This window comes from Emydura macquarii, unplaced genomic scaffold (genome assembly GCF_026122565.2).
Source record: "Emydura macquarii macquarii isolate MOO-44397 ecotype Brisbane River unplaced genomic scaffold, CSIRO-AGI_Emac_v2 contig_2473, whole genome shotgun sequence".
NCBI classification, from domain to species: domain Eukaryota; kingdom Metazoa; phylum Chordata; order Testudines; family Chelidae; genus Emydura; species Emydura macquarii.
The window spans coordinates 9,594,754-9,617,927 of record NW_027132610.1 but is presented as its reverse complement, the minus strand read 5'-3'; the positions used below and the strand labels follow the sequence as shown (position 1 = coordinate 9,617,927).

Genomic DNA, 23,174 nt, shown 5'->3' with positions numbered 1-23,174 from the left:
CTCAGGAGCGCAAAGTGTTTTACCACACACTAGGGACAGAAGGAGAATAATATAATACCCATTTCACAGACACGTGAACTCAGAAATCTTGGGCCTCATTCTCCACTGTCTTCCACCACTGTGCAGTGGAAAGCCAGGGTCATTCTGATTTATTAGTGCTTTATATCCACCTTACACAACTGCAAATGACTTCACAAGGTATAAGACTCAGAGCCAGAAAGGTTAGGTGACTTGCCCAAGATCACTCAGTGTTTCAGTGGCAAAGCAAAGAACACAACCCAGGAATTCTGCGTCCCAGGCTTTTGCTCCAGACACTGAACTATGAGACGCATATTAAAGAATCCAAGTACTGTACGTGTATCCTTATGTGAAATTTCAGCCATGGGACGCTGCAGGTAACAGGACGAGTCCTTGTCCTAGGTTTAAGGGTTAGGTTCTACCCAAACATGGTGAAGATACAGAGATTAAAATGAGAAGAGCCTTCCATGAATAGTATTTGGGGAAAGTCTGTCACGGTTGATATCTTTTTAACTGTATCAGTTGTTAATTGTGTGCACTATGAATAATCAATACAAGTCAATGGAAGGAGTCATTTCCATAAACCACAGCAGAGCATCCTTGTTAGCAGGTCTGATTCTACCATGCTCTACACACAAGTACAGTAGTAGGCCAGTGTGTGAGTTAAAATGGCCATTCAGTTAACTTATTAAAAAATAAGGCTAAAATATTATATCCTAAGTAATCCCATCTATTTAGGAAAGAAAAGCAGGAGAAATATTTGAGGCTCATGATCAATGTTATGTACTCATTAGAGGCAATAATATCTAATGGTTGAACAACAGACGTCAAGAAACCTGGATTCTAGTCTCTGTTTGCCATTGACAAAACATGTGCCCTTGGGTAAGTCACTTCACCACTCTTTGCCCCATTTTATCTGTAATTTGAAATATAAGCGGTCAAGATTCAGCTGCCCTTATTTGTGTTGAGTAGTATCTTACTCCACATGTAGATTCTTCAAATCAACGGGAGTAAGATACTATTCATTGTGAATAAGTGTGGTGGAAGGGGTCCAATATTTATATATGGTTCTTCACAAGTGAGTTTTTTGTAAAGCACTCTAAGGGTATGTCTACACTGATGGCGAAAAAGTCGCTGCCATCAGATCGATCTTTCTGGATTGACTGAGCGGTCAGTGAAGACCCGCTCAATCGATCAGGAAGTTGACCTAGTAAAACCACTTTCTCAAGTGGCATAGTACTGCACCGACGGGAACACAGTGCAGTGAAGACACCATGCAGAATGGAAGAACAGCAGTCGACGGGAGTTATGCAAGCTATGCTGCGTAACTCCCATTGACTGCTGCTGAATTTCCAGATAAGTGTAGACCAGGCCTAAGTGTGTGAATAAAAGGCATTGTGTAGGTCTGAAGTACGTGCTTTTCTTTAGCCTAGGAATTGTAAGAAACCTGGATCTTCTACTAGTTATCAGTATGTTACCAATGTCTTCATACTGGAGACGGTCACTACATTCAGCTGGCCAGTAACCTACACTGTAATTGCATTGCTCTATCCCCCTAATATGAGTAACTCATGACTGACCTTCTCCTGGTGCTGACACTTGATCCTCACGAGTTGAAGTCTGTGTTCCTGTTGTAAGAGGTCCATTTCGGCATTGTACTGTAACTGCAACCTCTCCTCAAGGGCATGCAGCTCTTCTTGCTGTTGTGAATGAAGCTTCCTCACCTCATCCTCCAATCTCCTCTCCAGTTCCTCCTTCTCTTTTTGTAATTTCTCACATCTTGTGGTGTTGAGGGCTGTGGAGAGAAGAAAGCACAATCGGTAAAGCCTGAGATTTAATCTCTATTGGACAGGGGCCATCTTTTTGTTCTGTATTTGTACAGCAGCTATTACAAAGGGGTCCTGCTCCATGACTGAGACTCCTGGGCACCACCACCATACTATTTGTATTAAATAAATAATACATGAAGTTGCCATAGATACAGAAATGATTTACACGTACATGCGCGTACACAGACACTTCAACTCACAATACAGATTTAACAAGGTGTTATGCTGGTGTACAGCCACAGCAATTACACTGATGTCATAGGTGTTACCCTGGATCTTGAATATGAGTCTAGCCTTCTGATGCCATCATTTGTATTTCTGTTTTCTGATTCTGTATTTTGTGCTTTGTCTAACAATAATGAATAGGAAAGAAGTGGATTTCCATTGCTCTCCGTTGAGACATAGATAAAAATCATTCCGTCTACATGAAAAACTCTAGACTGGAAAGAAACTAAACAACACAGACCTGGTTCAGCAACAAATCACATGTAAAAAAGAAGACCTTCAAGAAATAAATGCCCACTTTTTAAAGTTATTTTTATATTAATTGGTTTGTGTATTTCATGGACCTAGAGAATATAAATGAAAGCGCAAAATTTAAGGCAACAGGCAATGCTGGGATTTACACTCTCATGATCACTATTATTATTCCTCTGAGTTAATGGACCATATCAGAACTGGTGTAACTGGGTGCAACTCCACCAGAAGCGCCAGTGAAGACAATGAAGTTTAACCTGCTTAAACCAAGTCCAAATCTGGCTCTATGAGCATACAGATGTTGTTCCAAAGCTCCAAGTACATCGGGAGTGTGGAGGGTTTTTTGTTTTCTTCATCCAACTGCACTGAAATGTTATCACATGCCTTGTACATAAGTAGAACATCAGCTATTTATATGAACATTAGATGAAGTTCTTTTCTCTTGTGGGTTTGCATTACAACTTTAAACACTCTCTTATTAATTGGTGAGTGACTATACAGAGCTACATTTGGTATTAGCTTCCACTGCTGTGTAAAATTATCAAAGAGCAAAAGTACAATGAGATCGAGCTTCAAGCTCTGGATTCATTATAATTGAAACCCACTCAAGCTTTATATTGGAACTATAATGAAATCTGTCTATCAGCAACCTCTGTAATGAGATTACACAAGACATGGGACTAGGCAACAAAATGACACTTTTTTAACTAGAAGAAAGTAACTCTCAAACACAAGCCATAAACCAACACAATAAAAAAGGTAACAAAATTCCTCAAATATAAAGCAATTGTAGAGGTCTGAATAGAAAGTCCACTAATTTTGCTAATGATAATAGCTCTTGCTATCAGCTACTGAGTCACTTGACATTGAGCTTCTCTTAACAAAGGAATTGCCACACAAAGAAGTATCAATGTGAAATAAATGCTTTAACATGAAGAAAATTGGAACACAAATGCAGTACCAATGTGAAATAAATGCCTATCGCAGTCTCAGATGATAAATTAAAAAAATATAGTGTTCCTCAGATGGAGGAAGTCAGTGGAGCTATGTTGATTTCCTCAAGCTGAGAATGTGACCTCTTAGACTAGATGCATTACATAGATACAGATATAGATTAGGTTAGGTAAGCAGAAAGATGAGACACAACAGGTCAGGTGAGAATTTTGTGCTTTAGAAAAAAGCTCCATTCTGTGCTTTAGAAGATCCACACCTATAAATTCATAATATTGTTGGATCTTTGTGTGCAGTGGGAGCAGTAGAACTGAGATCATAATTATGCTCTTTGATTTTTCTGGATCTCTTTGTGAACATACGGCATTATCAGAGCAAAACTCCTTTTAAATAAGGTCCATATTTAATGCATATATAAACCTACAGATAGTTCCATGTTTCTGCATTGTCCTTGTCGCATCTTGGCTTTTCAGGCAATGAAAAGGATTCTTTGTTAACATTAAGTGGAAATAATTTGGACCAGCATTATTTGAAGTTCACCTGGGACTGATCTGACATTTCTTATTTAAAAAGAACCATATGCACAGTGATTTGGTTACAGCTTGGGGTATATTATAAGGAGGAAAATGCAGAGGACATGAGTCCTCTCTGGGCCACTCTGCAGGCTCAGACACAATCCTACTGTCCAGACACAAACCTACTGGGGAACACAGGCATCGCTACCCACTACTGCCCCTGCAGGTGGTAACTAACCTCAAGAAGTAGATCAGAGGATAGGGTGGGACCATCCCTCTTATCCCCTTTGTACTGGTTACCAGAGCTTTCTGGGTGTGGAGAGGAGCACTCATGTGGCACCCACTGAAGGGGTGGCAGAGCTGCTGCTGTATCATGTACTCCCCAGGAGTCTCCAGGAAGAATTCTGGCTGAGAATTAGTTCTGGGGGCTCCTGGTGCAGCCTGGGTCATGGTATCAACTTCACAATGGTGCCCTACTGTATTTAATGAAAATAAAACAATAACAACCAATGATTTATGGCCAGAATGGCCTTGTTTATGGTTGGTCTGTTAACCCGTATTTAATAGTCAATTCTTTGCTATGAAAACGAATGCCCTAGCTCCCACTTTTTGAAACATATGTGTGCTTTATTTTATAGTACAAAGCTTCAGAAGCGAGTACAAAGCACAAGGCATATGGTGCAACTGCACAAGGACTATATCAGGATTAAGGCTGTGTTTATTGCTAACGAACAGTAAGTCCATATGTGCCAAAACTAATGCAAAATTTCAAAAAATCAGTGGCTCCTGGAAACTGCAACAATCACTAATATGGTAACAAAACAAAATCTACATCCCATCAAGAGGATTTCAGGGTGGATTTTTTTTCCTGTGGATATTTCACTTGTGCTTTCCGGGCTGGAAGTGACTTTGATACACAATCACATTTACTGGGATGACAACCTGCTCCATGTTAAATGACAGTAGTTGACAACACTGCTCCAGAGCTTTCCTAGCACCAAGCTGATGTTATTTCCCTTTGTGAATGACCTATGGATTATTGTGTTCAACAAACAATCAAAATGTATTTCAGGCCCATTTTACAATGCCAGAAAAAGCTAAATGTCACCAATAGAATGTCACTTCCACACCTCTCGCATAAAATTAAACTGAGCAATGGTCAAGCCTGGCTGACCATATGTATTTTTATATTCAACCTTTATATTCAAAGGCATTGCTAGACAGGATGCTGATACCAGTGTAATGTCTCACACAGTTTATCTGATTGCAAGGTTGTTGTAGCCATGCTGGTTGGGAGATATGATGTTTTTGTCACCCAAATACCCTGAAAGAACCTGCTTCAATATGAAAAACATAACAAACTAACAAACTTCAGAAACCTCTGATTGCACCCCACTACTTGTCACCTATGACATCACACTGGAATCCACAGGGGGTATTATTAAACAATTAATACCCGATGGGGACCACATCCTGAAAGAAATCTTTCCCAGCTCCCCTTTTTTGGCCTTCAAACAATGTCCTCAACTTCTCCAAGCTCATCATCAAAAGCAAGCCCCCCACAGACCAGGACATCCCAACTCAAAGCAGCACCAGATCCTGACAGAACAAGAGGTGCAAAATCTGCAGACGTATCTCCACTGTTATGATGATAAAGCCACCCCCACACCACAGCTTTCAAGATCCAGGGGTCCTGTACATGCCCATCACAACACATGGTGTACTTCACCCAATGCATTAAATGCCCCAATAACAACTATGTGGGTGAAACCAGATAATCACTATGGACTTGAATGAACTTACACAGGAAAATGATAAAAGACAAGAACACCACATTACCCGTGCGTGGACACTTTTTACTAAGTGATCACTCTGTATCTGACCTCTCAGTCCTCATCCTGAAAGGAAAGCTACACAACACCTTCAAAAGATGAGCTTAAATTAATAATTTTACTAGACACTAAAAATCCTGGCTTTAAAAAAGATACTAGATTTATGGTTTATTACAACAACCCACCAACCCTTCTCCCCCTCCTTTTTATTTGTCCTATGACTGCAGAGGTCCTAACTGGCCATTTCACCTTAAATGGTCCCTTACTGTATGTGTTAACTACTTATGCTAAACAATCTGTTTCACCTTGTATTTGGCTCTGACGTTCTGAGTACCTTTCCCAGAGCTGAAGAAGAGCGCTGTTTAAGCTCAAAATCTTGTCTCTCTCCCCAGTAGAAATTGGTCCAATAAAAAATATTATGTCACCCCTCTTGTCTCTCTCATAGTTTATCTGTTTCTGATAGGAGAGCTGGCTCTACAGTCATTGTTCAGAGAATATGATCCACACATCTTTATATTACATATGGGCTCTCTTTTTCTTACCCTGATTTCTGACTGACAGTTGTAGATAAACAGACAAATCCTGCAGGCCTTATTCAGATTAAGCGTCCTTAGACTTTGCTGGGATTTTTGTAAAATAAGGACTGCACGATTTGTCCCATAGGCATATATAACAGTGTTATGCACAAATGCTTTTAAACTCTTGTGAATTCAGATAATCTGGATTTTAATTCAGGATGTTATTATTTTCTATTTATCTAAATATCTAGCTATTTACATGCCCCCCTCACTATAATACTTCACTTGTTGCAAACCACTGGATTATTTTGATAACGTTTAAACCTGATCTAACATGGTGTGGAATGCCCTCATCTCCCAGTGATCTGAAGGGGAACTAAGGTTATTCAACACCTTCCAGGATAAGGTATTTTTCTGCTTCAATGGCTTTCCAGTAATGACTCAAAAGTGCATATGTTTAACACTTATGACAACCGACTTCTAATTCTGGCACTGATTGTGTATAATGTGTTATGAACACTGCCATTTTTGGCATAATGTATGGGCAGACCTTCGTTTGATAACACAAATTCCTCAGTGTTTATAGCACTGGATATCCATGCATTCCCCATCACTAACATAAATGGAGATGTACTTTCCTATTTCATTCTAATGGCAGATTTAAGAGTCCTATAAGAAGAAGTTACTCACCTTGTGCAGTACTGATGGTTCTTCAAGATGTGGGTCCCATAGGTGTTCCCTGGTAGGTGTACTTGCCTCCCTGCGCTGCTGATTGGAGAACTTTGGTAGTAGTGTCCATTAGGCCCGCATATGTGCTGCTTCCCCCTGTGCTGTGCCATGAGACTAGCTAACGTGTGCAGGTTAACCCTCCTCAGTTCCTTCTCTACCACTGAGTCATACACGAGAACTCCGAAGTAGAAGGGAGGAGAGTGGGTGTGGAGCACCTATAGGGACACATCTTGAAGAAGCATCATTACCGCACAAGGTGAGTAACTTCTTCTTCTTCTTTGAGTTGTCTCTATGGGTGCTCCATGATAGGTGACTTCAAGCAGTATCCTTACTGGTGGGTTGGGACTTTGGAGTCTGGTTGGTTACAGATGACAATACTATGGAGCCAAAGATGGCATCGGAGGTGGAGTCCTGGGTAATAGTATAATGTTCTGTGAAGGTATGGACAGACACCCATATTGCCGCTCTACGGTTCTCTGAAAGAGGGACATTCATGAAGAAGGCGATGGACGAGGAAATTGAACCTGTGGAATGTATACGAATTGAGTCTGGAGGAGTCATGTTACGAGCTTGGTAACACTATCTAATGCAGGTCGAGACCCACTTAAAGAGCCTTCGGGTTGATATTGCTGAGCCCTGGGATCTGTCTGCAAAGGAAAGGAAAAGTCTAGGAGATTTCCTGAAAGCTCTTGTCCTATCTAAGTAGAATGCCAGAGCTCTCCTGACATCTAGGGTATTTAATATAGCCTCCCTGTTGTCTTGGTGAGGCTTGGGGTAGAAAGTTGCACGGTGAATCAATTGATTCATGTGAAACGGAGAGGTTACTTTAGGGATAAATTTTGGATGTGGCCTAAGCATAGCCATATCTGGAAAGTACACTATGTAGGGAGGATGAGCTATCAGAGCTGCTATTTCCCCTATTCTCCTGGGCGAAGTAAGTGCTATTAGGAAGATCGTCTTCATGGATAGGGACATCAGTGAACAGGTGACCATGGGTTTGAAAGGCAGCCTCATCAGTCCTTTTCAGCACCAGGTTTAGGTCCCACGTGGGGGTAGGAAGTTGAGGTTGTGGGAAAAGGTTTAGCATGCCCTCGAGGAACTTCTTAGTGGTTGAGTGTGACAGCACTGATATCCCTCAATAGGTTGGTTGAAAGCTGTTATGGCTTAGAAATAGGCCCAATTTCTTTAGGGTGAATGCATAGTCCAGGATATGTGGAAGAGCTGCAGTTATTGGGGAAATTTGCTGGGTACAAGACCAAGTCTGAAATCTGAACCATTTCTGTAGGTAAGTGCGCTGAGTCGAGGACTTTCTGCTGGGTAATAGCACTTCTTGTACCTCTCTTAAACAGGAGATTTCTAAGTGTTGGAACTAAACAGGAGCCAGGCCTTGAGGTGAAGGATCCCCAAGCTGGGATGTAGGGTGTGTCCCCTATTCTGCAAGGAGAGGTACGGTATGGCTGGAAGAGAGCTCAGACATGTAAGGAAACCAAGTCTGTCTCAGCCAGGTAGGAGCAATCAAGGTGACGTGGGCTCCATCCCTCTTTATTTTGAGCAGGACCTTTGCAAGCAGTGGAAAATGCAGAAAGGTGTAGAGAAGGTCCCTGCTCCAGGGAATGAGGAAAACATTACATAGTGAATGACATCCCATCCCTGCTCTGGAGCAGCAGTGTAGACATTTCTTGCTCAGGTAAATGGCAAACAGGTTCATGGACGGTGTCACCCATTGTTTGAATATGTCCTGAAGTACCGTCATGTCTATCTCCCACTAGTGATCCTGTGGGAACTTCTGACTGAGATTACCCGCTATCAAGTTCTATGCACCAGGGAGGTAAGCCGCAGACAGTGTAACGTGGGAGATGCACCAATTCCACAGCCTGATTGTCTTGGTGCATAGAGAGGGTGATCTGACTTCCCCCTGCCTACTGATGTAATACAATAGGCTATCTTGTCTGTTAGGATCTTTGTGTGTGATCCTGTGATCAGCGGTTGGAAATGAGCGCAGGCATTCCTGACTGTTCTTAGCTCAATGAGACTGATGTGGAGGGGTGACTCCATGGGTGACTATTTCCCTTGTGTCGTGAGGCTGTTCAGATGCATGCCCCACCCTATCAGCGATGCATTGGTGGTAAGAAGCAATGATGGTGAGGTTTGAGAAAAGGGGATCCCTTTTGCAAATATTGGTTGGGTTCTTCCATCAGTCTAGGGAGTTTTTGATCCTAGTGGGAGGTGACAGGGATTTGTCCAGCCTGTCCCTGTTTGCTCTGTAGACTGAGCTGTACCACATTTGGAGGCATTGCATGTGAAGCCTGGCATGTGGTATTATTGCTGTGCCCACTGCCATGTGCCCCAGGAGTTGGAGGCAGTGTCTGGCTGATACTTGTAGGCTGCTTTGAATAGTGTCTATAAGTGAGGCTAACAACAGAAACTTGTGTTGAGGTAGGTGTGCTTTGGCATGTAAGGGGTCAAGTTTGGCCTCTATAAATTCCAGGCATTGTGCCGAAATGAGGTAGTTGTGGAGGTAAGAGTAGGTCATTATCCCTTGAGAGTGTAAGTAAGTGGCTACCACTGAGAGAACTTTGGAAAATACTCTTGGGTCAGATGATAGCCTGAAGAGGAGTGCTCTGTATTGGCAGCGATCTTGTCCCACGGTAAATCTGAGAAATCATCTGTGAGCCGTTAAGAATGAGATGTGAAAGTATGCATCCTGAAGGTCAAGGGCCGAAAACCAGTCTCCATGTTCCAATGCTGGAATGATTGTCGATAAGGTGACCACCTTGAATTTTTAAGCCTTGACAAATTTTTTCAGAGCTCTGAGGCCTAGTATGGGTCTCCAACCTCTCTTCTTCTTCGGAATTAGGAAATAACAAGAGTAGAACCCTCTTCCTCTTAAATGTTGAGGTACTGGTTCTATGGCTCCTAGATGGAGGAGACAATCAACTTCTTGTTGTAGTAAACTCTCATGAGTGGGGGAAAGGGAAGGGTGTTGTGGAGGTGGTAGGGAGGTGAAATGGATGAGGTACCTAGTTGGAATTATCTCTAGGACCCATCAATCCCATGTTATGCATTCCTGGGCTCTGTGGAACACTGCCAATCTGTGACCAAATGGGTATGAAGAATTGGTCAGCTGTATCAATCGGAGGGAGTGGTCTAGTGGTGCCTCAACTTGCCTGTCAAAAGTAGGTTTGGATAAAGAAGGTTGGGTCGATGAAGATTGCAGGCCTTGTGGTTTGTGTTTGGGAAATTTCCTTTTCTTTCTTTCTTTGTGGCTCGTAGTGTCGTTGGGGTTGGTATTGTGATGTATATGGTCTATGCTGGGATTGGGCACTAAATTGTCTTTTTTTTTTTTTGTCCCAGCATGTAGATACCCAATGACAGGAAAGTAGACTTAGCATTCTTCAAGTTGTGAAGGGAAGCATCAATCTTTTCTGCGAAGAGCCTTGTGCCCTCAAAGGGAAGGTCCTCCACATTAGACTACTCCTCTTTTGGGAAACACAAGAGATGGAGCCATGATGCTCATCGCATCACCACCACCGTGGAGACAGACCTTGTTGCTATGTCAGCGGTGTCGAGGGCAAATTGCAGTGTCCTTGCTACTACCTGTCCCTCCTGTATGATTGCCTTAACCTGGTCCTGATGTGACTCTGGTACCCACTCAATAAAGTCAGTTAACTTTGTTGATATAATCGTATTTCTCCATAAGGGCCTGGTAGTTAATGATACGAAATTGGAGGATGGCCGTGGAGTACGCCTACCTGCCATAAAGATCCAGGTATTTCCAATTTCAATCGTATGGAGTAGTCCTCAGTTGATGTTGTCAGCTGTGGGAGTTGACGGCATCCACCATGATGTAATTGGGCTGTGGGTGGGAGAAGAGGAATTCAGATTCATTTGCTGGGACATAGTACTTTTTGTCCGCCCTCTTACAGGTGGGTAGTACTGATATTGGGGTTTGCCAGATCATTCTTGCTGGGTCCAAGATAGCCTCATTAATCAGGAGGGCAACCCTGGAAGGGACAAGGAGTGGAGGTTATCCAGGAGCTGATGGTGGGTGCCCTTGACTTCCTCCAATGGTATCTTGAGGGTGTCTGCCACTCTTTTTGCCAGCTCCAGGAAGAGGCAAAAGTTGGTGAGGGAAGGCATGACAGCTTCTTCAGGAGTGGAGGAGGATATGGTCCTCAGGTTTACCTCTTCCTCAGCACCACCTTGCTGTTCCTCAAAAATCTCCTGTGGGCGAAGCTCTAGAGACCATGGCTGATGGGTGTGACCCAAGGGCTCACCACTTAGTCTCAGAGATCAAGAGGCCTGCGGGCGATATGCTGCATATAAGTCCCAATAGAACCACTGGGGTGGAGGTGGCATAGGGCCCAGCAGTGGTGCCCAGGAGTGGCCATACCATGATGGTAGTGTGGGGCCATCTGTGTGTATTGGCCTTGTTGGTACTGAGCACCTTATGGATCCTGAGAGGAGTACAGTGAAGTCTCTTCCTCCTGCTCACTGTCTGAACACCCATTAGAGAGTGGGGGAATGTGGCATGGCAGCGGTGACTATTCCTGGGCCAAGCAGAGACTCGCTGTAGAGGTCCCAGTACCAAGAAGTAGGGATCCTGGCATGTCCGATATGCAGAAGTCACTGGAGTGGTTGGTGGCAGTGCTGTGGGGACAAATACCTTGCCCAGGATGACTGCTCTGGCACCGGACGAGGCGTCAATGATGGTACCGATGATGATTTGCGTACCAGGAGAGCCTTTTTAGTGGAGTGCTTACTCCTGTCTCTGGGTGCCAATGACTCAGTGCCCACATGCCCTTTGGGTCCATGGGCAAATCAGTGGTGCTGGCTGTTGACAGTGTCCATGACCTTTGGGTACCGGACTGTGAGGGTCTCGGTGCTGACAGTGTTGAAGATACCGAGTGAGTTGGAGATCGCTTACGGCTATCTCGAAGCTCACTTTGAGGACTTCCACTCTCCTCTTAGATGACTTATGAGAGGGGTCAGAATCCTGCTTCTTTGATCCTGAGCCCTCACATGTAGAGGGCTGTTGGAGAAGACTCTGGCTGCCTGGGGACTCACAATGTGGATCCTGTGGGGGGGATTCATGATATGGATCCTGAGAGCCGCTTCCATGAAGATAATCTTCTGCCTAAGTTCTCTGTCCTTACGGGAACGTGGTCGGAGTTGCTGGCAGAGAGTACACGTTTACAGGATGTGGCCCTCCCCAAGCAGTGAATGCACGTAGAGTGCTTGTCTGCAATTGGCATTGCCTCCTTGCAAGTGAGGCACTTCTTGAAGACCAGTGAAATGAGCATACCCAGCTGGGAAGGGGAGGATCCCCGGCGGGGAGAGGGTGGGAAAAAATTTGTTTTTGGGGGGGATAAAATAACAAAGAGGGTAAAGAGTACACCGATAACTATACTAATAACACGCTAACTAACTGGACAAAAGGGAATAGAGTGCCATCCTAACAGACAGCGAGTAGGTCCATCTCTAACCAGGGACTGAGAAGGCACTGAGGAGGGTTAGCGTACGCGCACCAGCTTGCCTCCTGGTGCAGCACAGGGGCTGACAGCACATGCACGGGCCTAATGACACTCATACCAAAGTTCTCCACTCAGCGCAGCAGGGATGCATGTACACCTACCAAGGACCACCCATAAGGACACTACTTGAAGAACTGCTGATACTTTAGCCGTAAGGGTTACATTTACCAAGCAAGGTTTCTTTGAAACCAAGATTTCAAGTACTCTGACATTAAGTTTTATTATTTTACTGCATTGGTTTTAAGAGGCCTATCACCAACTCCCACTGAAGAAAATGGCACCTGGGTGCACTTGGCACTTCACATGATTGAGCCCCATATCAGTAATCTTGAGATATAACTACCTCATAGACATAAAATGGTGTTGCTCACAAAATGATGCCAATCAAACCTGTCTAGTCTGGGCTTGGTTTATCCAGATGTTTATATTTCTGAAAGCCTTAAATTATTATTTCAATGGGAAATCATAAACTGCTGACAAATGTACAAACTGATTAACCGGACTGCACATCATTATTTTTTAAGTGACTGGGAGACATTCCTTTTTATTCAGAAAGAATGCTTTGCAGTCAGAATTTCCAAGTGTTATGTAAGCATTGTGTCTGTTTTCCCCAAATCCCTTCCATGGAACTTTTACCTACAATTTTAGTCTATGATGAGCTATCACCTATGACAAGTCATTCCTTCGTTTGCTTAAAGGTCAGCTACAAAATAACCAGACAAGTATGAGAATAAAATAGTCTTTTGTGACACAGACACGTCCAGGCCTGCCCAGGAGGGTATATTACGCCTGTGTCCGACTACCTTCCCTGCTCAATATTTCACCGAGGAGAGTCGTGCGTAGTCACTGTTGAAAGCTAAGAACTAGCTGATCACCATGGTTATTGCACAACATTTGTGTGGGAAATTTTAAGAGATAAGTAAAATGTAGGCTATTACATTTCAAAACTGTTGAGGAGAAACTTGTCACGAGGCGAGGCAGGTCTCAGAATTGACTCAATCAACAGTGCGAACGATCAACATCCCTGACTCAGCCCAGCCCTGTGTTTACAGTCTAGGGAAGATGTGGACTTCAGTGTTTACAGACAAAAGAACTCCAAAAAAGTCATTGAATAGGGGACCCTCTGGGCTTAGGAACAATAGTCTGTAAGTGTATAAGAGCAAAATAAAGGGAACAAGGTGTTCTCAATTATGCAGGAGACACAGTGCCAGCGGGGGCATCTCATGAAAGGTGGATTCCAGCTTTCTGGACTGGACAAGCATTATAAGGACTGGCCATCGGGTCAAGAAAGTAATGTGTTAATAAGTATAGGCTACAGATTGCATTTTATGTTTTTCTTTTACCTGTAAACTTATTGTTTCCAAATCCTTATGCTTGCTTTCATTTGAATCTTTACCTCAAGCTCTGTTAAATAAACTTCAATTTGGTTTTACTATAGACACTTCAAAGTGCTTGGTGCTAAGCCCCTATGTAACAGAGTTGAAACCAGTAAATTGGAGCGCACTCCTTCCACAGAGGCAGTGGCTCAGGGTACACTGCATGTGTCCAGAGAACAAGGGACGGGGCACTTGAGTGTAACAAAGTGAGGTGTGTATATTGCTAACCTGCAGAGGGGAAAAGTGGGGCTTGTGGAGCCCAGAGTGGTGTGCTTGTGGTGCGAGCAGCTATTCATTGGGGAGAGTTTCCCCTGGAGGACACAGCACAGCTCCCTTCTACTGCGAACAGGTGATAGTGATTCACCCCAGACACCTCAGCTAACCCTGAAAAGTGTCACGCCTTCCCATTCTGCCCTCTGAGTCACATATGCCCTGAGATAAGGAGTTTATGCATTCCTTCTCCACTAAAATATATTTAGCCCCGGTTTTGCATCACTACTATTAAAAAAATAAAACCAGAAGATTGTGCTGAGGAGAAGAGATATCATAAATCTTTGCACTCATCATTCCCCCTTGCCCACAGATTTAAAACACAGATTATTTTCTTTTTAAAGAAAAGGCTAAAAATAAGCTGCGTAGAAAGGGTTTTTTAATGAAGAAAAAATATTAAATAAGTAAGGTTATTGTAAAACACGTTTTCTTTAAAACACTATTAAAAAGCACAGCCATTCATATTTCATATTGATGAATATATACCAAATAGGTGCCCTCCTGATCAGTTTTTTAAATACTCTGCCCTTGCAAAATACCTGCTCGTTTGTCCTTTCAGTAGATGACTGGGAAAATGTCCTGCCACGATTCCCCTTCTCCCCCTGACTTTTTACAAGTATTTTTAATAAAAATCCACTGCCTCAGGCCTCCTTAGCATTTGACTCCAGTGCAGGGTCTCTGCTTTTCAAAAAAACCATTTTATTTTATAAGAATAATAAACAAGAAGCAATAATAATCCACTATAGTTCCATTATAGGAGCGTGATTCAACACCCATTGAAGTAAATGGAAAGCCTCCCTTTTGAATTCACTGGCCATTGTATACACAGAAGACATCTCCTGCTCAAGAATTTGAACTCTGTAAATATGTTACAAGTCTTCATCTCCAGTAGCATGGAGCCAATGAAGCAGTCAGAGATATGGGCTGGGCTGGGCTAAGGGGGTGAGGCTAGGGTGCTCCTGTGACCTATTGATTCCTGGCTTCTGTGTTAGACCTGTGGCAGCCAGTGCAAGTTAGCTCAGGCCTCAGACTGCTTGATCTCACACAGGGGATAAGATCAGCACACTGCCTTAAAGCCACCTTTGTGATGCCCTCCTGAGGTGCCCTGTGTACTTCTTGGTCACCCTGAGGATCTGGGCCTGAATATCTAGTTTGTTGGTCTTTGGAACACAGTCTGATATGAAGAAGTCTAAGCAGGGAAAACAGTTGTCTCCATTTTTATGCATACCACTCGTTCTAATCCAGTGTAGAAACAAACACCTCTCATATGTTAATTCTTTCCCAGCATCCTTTCCCTTGAACAGTCCACCCTTCTGGAGAGCCCGGCAGAATGGCAACTACTTAACTGGCTCAAGTTAGATGATGAATCTCTGGTAGGGGAAGTGGAACATAGTAACAGGCATATGAAGAAGGTGGACGGATGTAGGTTCTCTCTATGCTGGAAGCTGCGTGTAAAGATGCACATTGGTATACCCTGCCTTTCAGTAAGTTGTGGCTTGGTCAGTACTTGACTAAAGATACAGAGGAAAAGTGTATACATTTGTACCATTATGACTGCAGCAATTGTGTTGTTAATTGGCCTTTTAAAGTTGGACAGATTATGTGAAATCCCAAGCATTTGGCTAGGGCACAGCCACAGCTCTTTGGGGGAAATTTTCAGTATGCAATTCTGCTTTTTATTGGATGCCTTCACCTCCCTGTTTGGGCCTGTGATATGTTTACAGACCACGAGTACACCAGTTAACCTCTTGCGCAAGGGTGAAGTTGGCATTGATGATTAAGAAAAAAATCCAACTAGTCATTCAAGTGCATTTTGTATTTTTTATGATGTAAATATATCTATATTTTCATTTTATAATGCCAAGGCAAACCCATGTTAGTGCACATGGAGTGTAACTGTCCAACTAACACAGCTAAATGGTGGCTTTTCAGCCACAGACTCAGCTCTGAATAGGAGGCACCTTCTCTCCCGGCACTGCTCCTGGTGCACAGGGATAACAGGTCAATCGACCAAGTGCCCCAGTATAAAGAGGATAGGGTGGGAAAGGGGGCAGGGCAAGGCAATGATCCAGTTATTTACCCACCCACTTTTAGGCATCTTGCAACCTCTTCACTCCCCAAAAGTCAGGCAAGGAGGGAGATGAGGGGAGTCTTCTTGCATGCCCTTCTGCTCCCGTGCACCAATGGGAGTGCTTCTTACAATCTGGCTTTACACAGACAACTTTGCAAGCTTTCTACTGCAAGTTTTCTACAGCAAGCAGACAGGAGAATGGGAACACCCTTTCTAATCATTCCAAAGGGTCCTGCAGGTGGATCTGGCGATTAATGGAGATGGACCTTTTCCAAGCATAAACATGGGAGCAACCAACGCTTTCTGTTATCTCTGTTTGCAAACCGAGGTGTCGAGAATAAAGAACAACAGGCTAAATTCAGCCCTGATAAAGTGGGTGCCATTCTGTTCCTGCAATGGAGTTCTGCCCACTTCTCCTGGGGCTGAATTTGCCTCAGGCTGCATTGGCTGTATGAGGAGTCGGTGGAGTCAGACAACAGTTGTTTGCCACTGATCTGTTGCTTACAAGTTAGAATAATTATTTTAAATGTCTTTACATATGGCTTTGTGCCTCTGCTGTTTTAAGCTCCAGTCCAAGGGAGCAGGAGTCCTTCCACCAACCCAAGTTGTGCCCCCGGTAGTGTTATTTATTCAGTGGCTGCTGACTCTGGGGGGTGGAGCAGGTCACCAGCAGCCTCCTCTCAAGCCTCCTCTCAAGCACTTGCTATTTTTAGTGGGAGGAAAGACCCAACTGCAGCCTCTCCTCAAAGCCTTGCTGTATCCAGGAAAGGTGCTTTGCTCAGAGGCAGGCCAGACCAGCAGTGTCTTGCTCTCAGAGGACCAGAGGAAAGGAGTGGGCTGCCTCACCGGATCCCACTCATCTTGGAATGGGAAAGTTGATGGTCACTAAATGACCTCTCAAACTGTCTTTGGATGGAGACAGCATGTGATCCTGGCTATAGTTGAGTCTAGTCACACAGGCCATTTCAGGTGTATCTTGTTTCCTTAGGTAAGCTCCTAAAACTGCTGCCTATGTGTCTTAGCTGGGGCTTGATCCTGCACAGCAAAGGTCTCTATTGTTGTGTATATAAGTGCCAGGTAAATAGCGATGAGGAGCGCTGGGAGCACTACTATTGAGACTGCTGCAGTGTGACCTCTAGCCTGTGCACAGTGGATTACACCTTTGGCTCTCAGCAAGACTGGTGTAAATCTGGAAGGAGCTCTGTTGACTTCAGTGGATTTACGCTGATGTAAAATCGGAGTAAATGGGAGCAGAATCTGTCCCTAGCCAGTGCTTCTCCTTCCTTGCACCTACCCCTAGCCTCTACTTACAAATGCACTGGAGTGTAACAACCGTGTTCTCCCTGCTGTGCACGGTCCAGAGACAGGCAGGATCAAAGCCAGACTGTTCATGATACACAGAACTTGAGAACAGGGAACAGGCCTTCAACCCAGAGCAGAGCCCTTCAGATGTTCCCTGCCTGAAAAGCAAAACCACTGCAGCAATTCCTTTGGGAGGGTCGGAGGAGTCTGCAGTATAGATGAAAACTGAGATAAAAGTGATATTGTAAATGTGATCTCGGTCCTTGCTGGACCATTCTGGGGGGATGGAGCAGCAAAGCACTGCAAATTCGAACATCTACAGTAGGCCTTGGCAATGCATCTCCCTTCGAGGAGCAAAGCAGGGAGCACAAGTTTTTGAGCTCCAGCACAGGTGTCAGGGGAGGGCAGCATAAGGGCTTTTTAAAAACGGAATAGCACAAGTAAAGTTAAGCCCAAGGCACTGTCCTCTGCACTGAGCGAACGTCTCACCCCCTTGCATGCCTGTTCTCTGCCTCTCCAAAGTGCAGGTTAAAAAGGAATCGGGTGTGAAGGACACAGGATGGCAGGGGCTGGGGAGACATGGCTTAATCACAAGCCTGATCAAGCTAATAGTCACACTGGGTTCTGTTTATATAGGGTTAATAAATGGTTATTATATGTTATAAGCATGTTATCGATGGTTATAAGCCATTGTTATAAGTGATCAATTAACCTATCATTCTCTAAAACAATTCATATAAGACACCCATTGGTCATTTATTAACCCTTTATGAACCATTTTTAAATGGAACCTTACTATAAAGCGCAACCAAGTTAATGAGGCTCTTAGCCACCCGCTCCCCTCTTTTGCCTTAGTCTTGCTATTAGGCAGGAGTAGTGTGGAAGAGGCACAGCCATGCTTTCATTGATACACATTCAGCTTTCCCTGCATCCCCTTGTCCCACTCATCTGTGTTAAGCACAACACACCGAATCTATGCTGGGAAGAATTCAGTCTGGTGCCTGGACCCTGAGTAGGGCCCTGAGTAGGACTTGTTTTTCTCTACCTAGAGATGCAATGTTTTAATGATCCCTGCCTTTCCCATCAGCTTTCAGAATAGATCAAAAAAGGGAAATATGCTCTCCCAGGTGTACATAGAATAAATGGAATGAGTGGCACCAACTGAGTCACTTCATACCTTTCCAGGCCCGGAGAGATGATAACCAATTTACTAAGTGTTAATTTTTGTAGAACACTGATTTGGGTTTTGACCTTGGTACTCTTTCGTTTGTAACTGAAGTGCAGTATATGTAAACGTACACAAGCAAAGTAATGAATTCCTAGCCAACAGTGCACTTCCGCATCTTTAGGCTTTCTTAGCTGGGTGGCATATCTGGATGCTCTTTAAGAACGGAAGATACAGATTTATAGATCACCGTCTGTGAACAGTAATGATAATGCATGATTAGGTACAGTGTGTATGGTTATGAACCTGTCTCCACAACAACAAAGAAGTAAAATTATTGTTCCCTGCAAGGCCACAAAAATTAACCACTGGGCTTAGGAAGATACTTTATTACAGCTATGCAGGTTTCCTGGTACCATACGACAAGGAATAACTGCTTTTGTTACATGTGAGAAAGGACTGTTTTTACATCGTTAGTATCTGATGCCCTACTTACCAACTTCATCCCTGATGTTTGTGAGCTCAACTTGCAGCTCCTTTTCTTTCACAATGGCACTTTCATTCTGTTAAAAAAATAAAATAAATATGTATAATCCCTCGATTTATCCCAGATAAACACTTTCACGTGTTTACTTACTAAGCCAGATTAGGTACATTCTTCAGGTCTATGTTTTGTAATCATTGTGAATTAATTTTATTTTTAAAACTAACTGTGGAAGCCAGCATTGGCACAATTATGTTTCATAGGAAAGCAAGGAATACAATATTATATTTACACATACATCTGTATTTATATGTCAGTGTTTGTGCATGTCTGTGTTCCAGTTTGTATGGACAGCACATACAAAATGGTATTAATGATATTAATATACACAAACATGTTAGTGTCCCTGCATATAGCAATATAGCTAGATCTAGTTACATCAATATACACATGCACATAAATATGATTGGGCATATTAATATGATTTATACCATTCTGTAGATAGTATGCACACAGTACACATGCAAATACCAGTAATAATATCACCTTTAACTCTGTATTTCCAGCTTTTTTTATGGACATGTTACATTATAATTAGATCAGAAGAAAAAGGACCACCTCAAAAAAGGAATCCCTGAATTCTCTGACATATAATAAATAACTAAGACAGACACTTAGCCACAAGAATATAAAACATATTTATATGGGAAATACTAAGGTGTCACTATGAAAGAGTAAGGATTTGGTAGCAGATATTTCATAAGAGCCGAATGCATCAAGAGAGAACGCTGCAGGGAAATCCACAAGAGAGTAATTTAGTACAAGAAATCCCAGAGAAATGACATGAGCATAAAACCATTTTTAAATTGGACTGTATCCTGTGATACATTAGGGAGAAGACATATGAATATATCCTGCTGGGCAAGTCACCAATGATTAGGAAAACTAGATTCAAGGTACTATGAACATGCCCCCAGTTAGGAAAGAATCAGAGTCTTTAACAGGCACTACAGAAAAATCATATTCAAGGGAATATGCAAGGTAGCAGCAAATTCAATGGAAAGGAATCCTAGCAAATAAACTGGTCATCACTATGCAGGGGTGATGGGAATCCAGACACTTTAAGGACCAGTTTAGCAGCAGGCACTATGAAACATATGGCAGAAAGCTGGTGATTCTGTAGCCTATTTTTTATTTCCCTGCAGCCCAACAACTGTTAATTTAACAGAAATATTAACAGAAATAAAAGAAAAAGTAAAAATGAAAAAATTAAGAACTAGAGAAAAAACATTGTATAAAAAGGACAGAACTATAGTAAAAAAAAACCTATTAGAAAAAACCCCATCCCTTTCCTGTTGTTTCTTCTTTAGCCTGCAATAAGCACTTCCCCTTTGCAACCTTCCTGTGCTCATGCGTGTTCTGTTTTCACACTGTCTCTGTAATGGGCATATCTCAGCAATGCCTCTAAAACCCACTGCATGTCTCTATGACAAACACCTTTTGACTGGTTTTATGCCATCTTGAATGAAAGGCATTTTGAAAAAAAGGAAATTATATATTGTTCTAGGCCATTTTTTAGAATAGAAGATATATGTAAATACACACACACACAAATCATTTATAGTCTTAGAAACGAGCTAGAAATATTTTTAAATTAGCTATTTTATGGTTGGGAGCTGACTGTATTCGGGGGTGATTCTACAGCCCCTTTCACTGCCACAGAACTTCAGAGCACCATGGTCCCTAAGAAACTCAGGGCCTGATTCCTGTTCACACTTACATCACCTTACACCACTCTGGTAGCTTAGACTGGGGCCTTATAGTTGGAATGATTTATATTTGCACCCACTGAAAGGCCCCTTTTATTTGACTACAGCAGTGTAAAATAGACTTAACATAACTAAATCAGCCCATAAGGTTTAAACTGTGAAGGGGATGTCACAAAACATCCAACAAGAATTAGAAGGTCCATTTTATCAGGATATATTATAGATCCGTTGTCAGATATGTTCCAACCATTAGTCAGTGATTGTGAAACTGTCACCACACTCACCTGCCTATCCTCTGCTGCCAGGCTTTCTGTTACAACCCACTCTGGCTTCCAACCAGAGCGTTCACACACCGCCTGGTGTATGTTCCAAGCCAACCTTCCTCCTCCTCTTCTAGTTCATTCCTCACTTTTTGGGTTAGGAACCAGCAGCAGGTAAGCAGGGGGCACTGGGCCACTACACTGAGGATTAGTGAAGGTGTCTGGCAGTGGGGAGACCAAGGCAGTTGAGATTTGTGACCTGCCCTGCCTATGTCCTGTACCAGACTTGGATTGTGTGGTACTTTAAAAAAAAAAATGTTCTAAACACTGTGTGAATGAAATGACATGCTAAGCTTCTACAGCTGTTAAGGTCAGTTTACAGCACAGGGGATTGAGGCCCTAAGTGTTTGTCTTGAATCTCTACCAATACTTTTACTTTCCTCCTGATTTCTAAATTCTCTGCTATCAGAAGACTATTAAAATATCCTTTCCCTTCCATTAGAACGCATAGTTATGACGCAGCAGCAGAATGTATTCCATGTTACTGTAATGGTACATTCCTACTTGTTTACCACTAGTGTAGTCAAGGGTAAATGGCGTTTACCCACTTCTCATTTAAGGAACAAAGCATTTACTCACACCTACTCTCGTGAGATAAGCAAATTCTGGCTGCACAACCACCACAACTGACAGTCATGTTATCTATAGGCTGGCTACACTCAGCAACTGATCAGTCGTGGAAATCGTGGTCTGTGAAAATTTGCAATGAGCCATCCAGCACTCCTGCAGGGGTGGATTAACTGAATATAACTGCTGACCATTGAAAGCATACATTAATGTTTTTTTACAGCATTACATAACTTGCTTTTATTTTGTCGAAAACAAAGTACCAGCAATCACCAATTCATTATTTTTGGGGAAGAAATGAAATGTTTTCTCAACAAATTCAAGTTTGGTTTCTGAAGAAGTAGATAAGTTCATGGAGAAGAGGTCCATCAACAGCTATTAGCCAAGATGATCAGTGACACAACCCCATGCTCCATGTGTCCCTAAATCTCCAAATGCCAGAAGTTGGGACTGAATAACAGGGGATGGATCACTTGAAATTGTCCTGTTCTGTTCATTCCCTCTGAAGCATCTGGCACTGATCACTGTCAGAGACAAGATGCTGAGCTGGATTCTCCATTGGTCTGATCCTGTATGGTCATTCTTATGTTCTTATGTAAGCCAAACTCTTCCCATATGCATTGTAGCTTGTCTTCATATATTATCATCATCATTATACTCACAAATTAGCCATTCTTATACTGCCACTTCACACCCTGAAGGCCTACCATGCCACTATCTTGCCTGGAACACCACCCAGGCTAATTTTTTTTTAACCACTACCCCACTGTTGTTTACCATGGTGACCAGCAAACCCATCATCATTATTACATAGTATTTGTTTTGCCGTAATGCCTAGAGGCCTCAGTCAGGACTGGAGATCCTGGAGAGACTGGAGACGGCACTAGGCAGCGTGCAACATTTTGTTGAATAAAACAGGCAAAGACATGAGCTGAACTGGTTCAGAAATGTATGGGTATGTTCAACACGCTTCCATTTCCGCCAAACTCTCTCTCCATTAGCGGCAGCATACTGACAATCTTGAGTGATGTTCCCCAAAGCTGCAGCCCTGAATAGAATCCCTTTTATGAAGAACATCACAGCATTAGCCAACACTGGTTGACTAACACAATAAGGTCATTTTAAGAAGCATTTTAGAGGTGATACAGTCAATGGAGATGTAAAAGACTTGGGGGGGGGGGGCCTGCAGGGGGTACATTGGCTATTTTATTGCCAGGTACACTCCTGCAGTTGGGCAACACTCACTTGTCTCACCAGCTCTCATCTTTCCACACAAAATCTATTTAATGCAAGGAAATACTACACAAACCAATTTCAAAAGCATTTGTATACAGACAGACACTTGTTGTTATTCTCTGTAAATGAAGACACTGAAAAACAAGTAAATCATTATCACGTCTTTGCAAAAAAAGAGAGACACTGCTAAAATTGGAACCTCAGCTAATTT

At 42.9% G+C, this 23,174-nt stretch overlaps 1 protein-coding gene across 1 annotated transcript in view; it reads right to left on the bottom strand.

The window, feature by feature from the left end:
• Positions 1-23,174, bottom strand: part of MTUS2 (microtubule associated scaffold protein 2) — a 247,387-nt gene that overhangs the window by 25,346 nt on the left and 198,867 nt on the right. Inside the window, exons 7-8 of the mRNA XM_067562739.1 lie at positions 19,084-19,150; positions 1,599-1,813 (exon numbers count right to left, since the gene is read on the bottom strand). Of these exons, the coding sequence (XP_067418840.1) occupies positions 1,599-1,813; positions 19,084-19,150 (282 nt within the window). The remainder of the gene's footprint in view (positions 1-1,598; positions 1,814-19,083; positions 19,151-23,174) is intronic.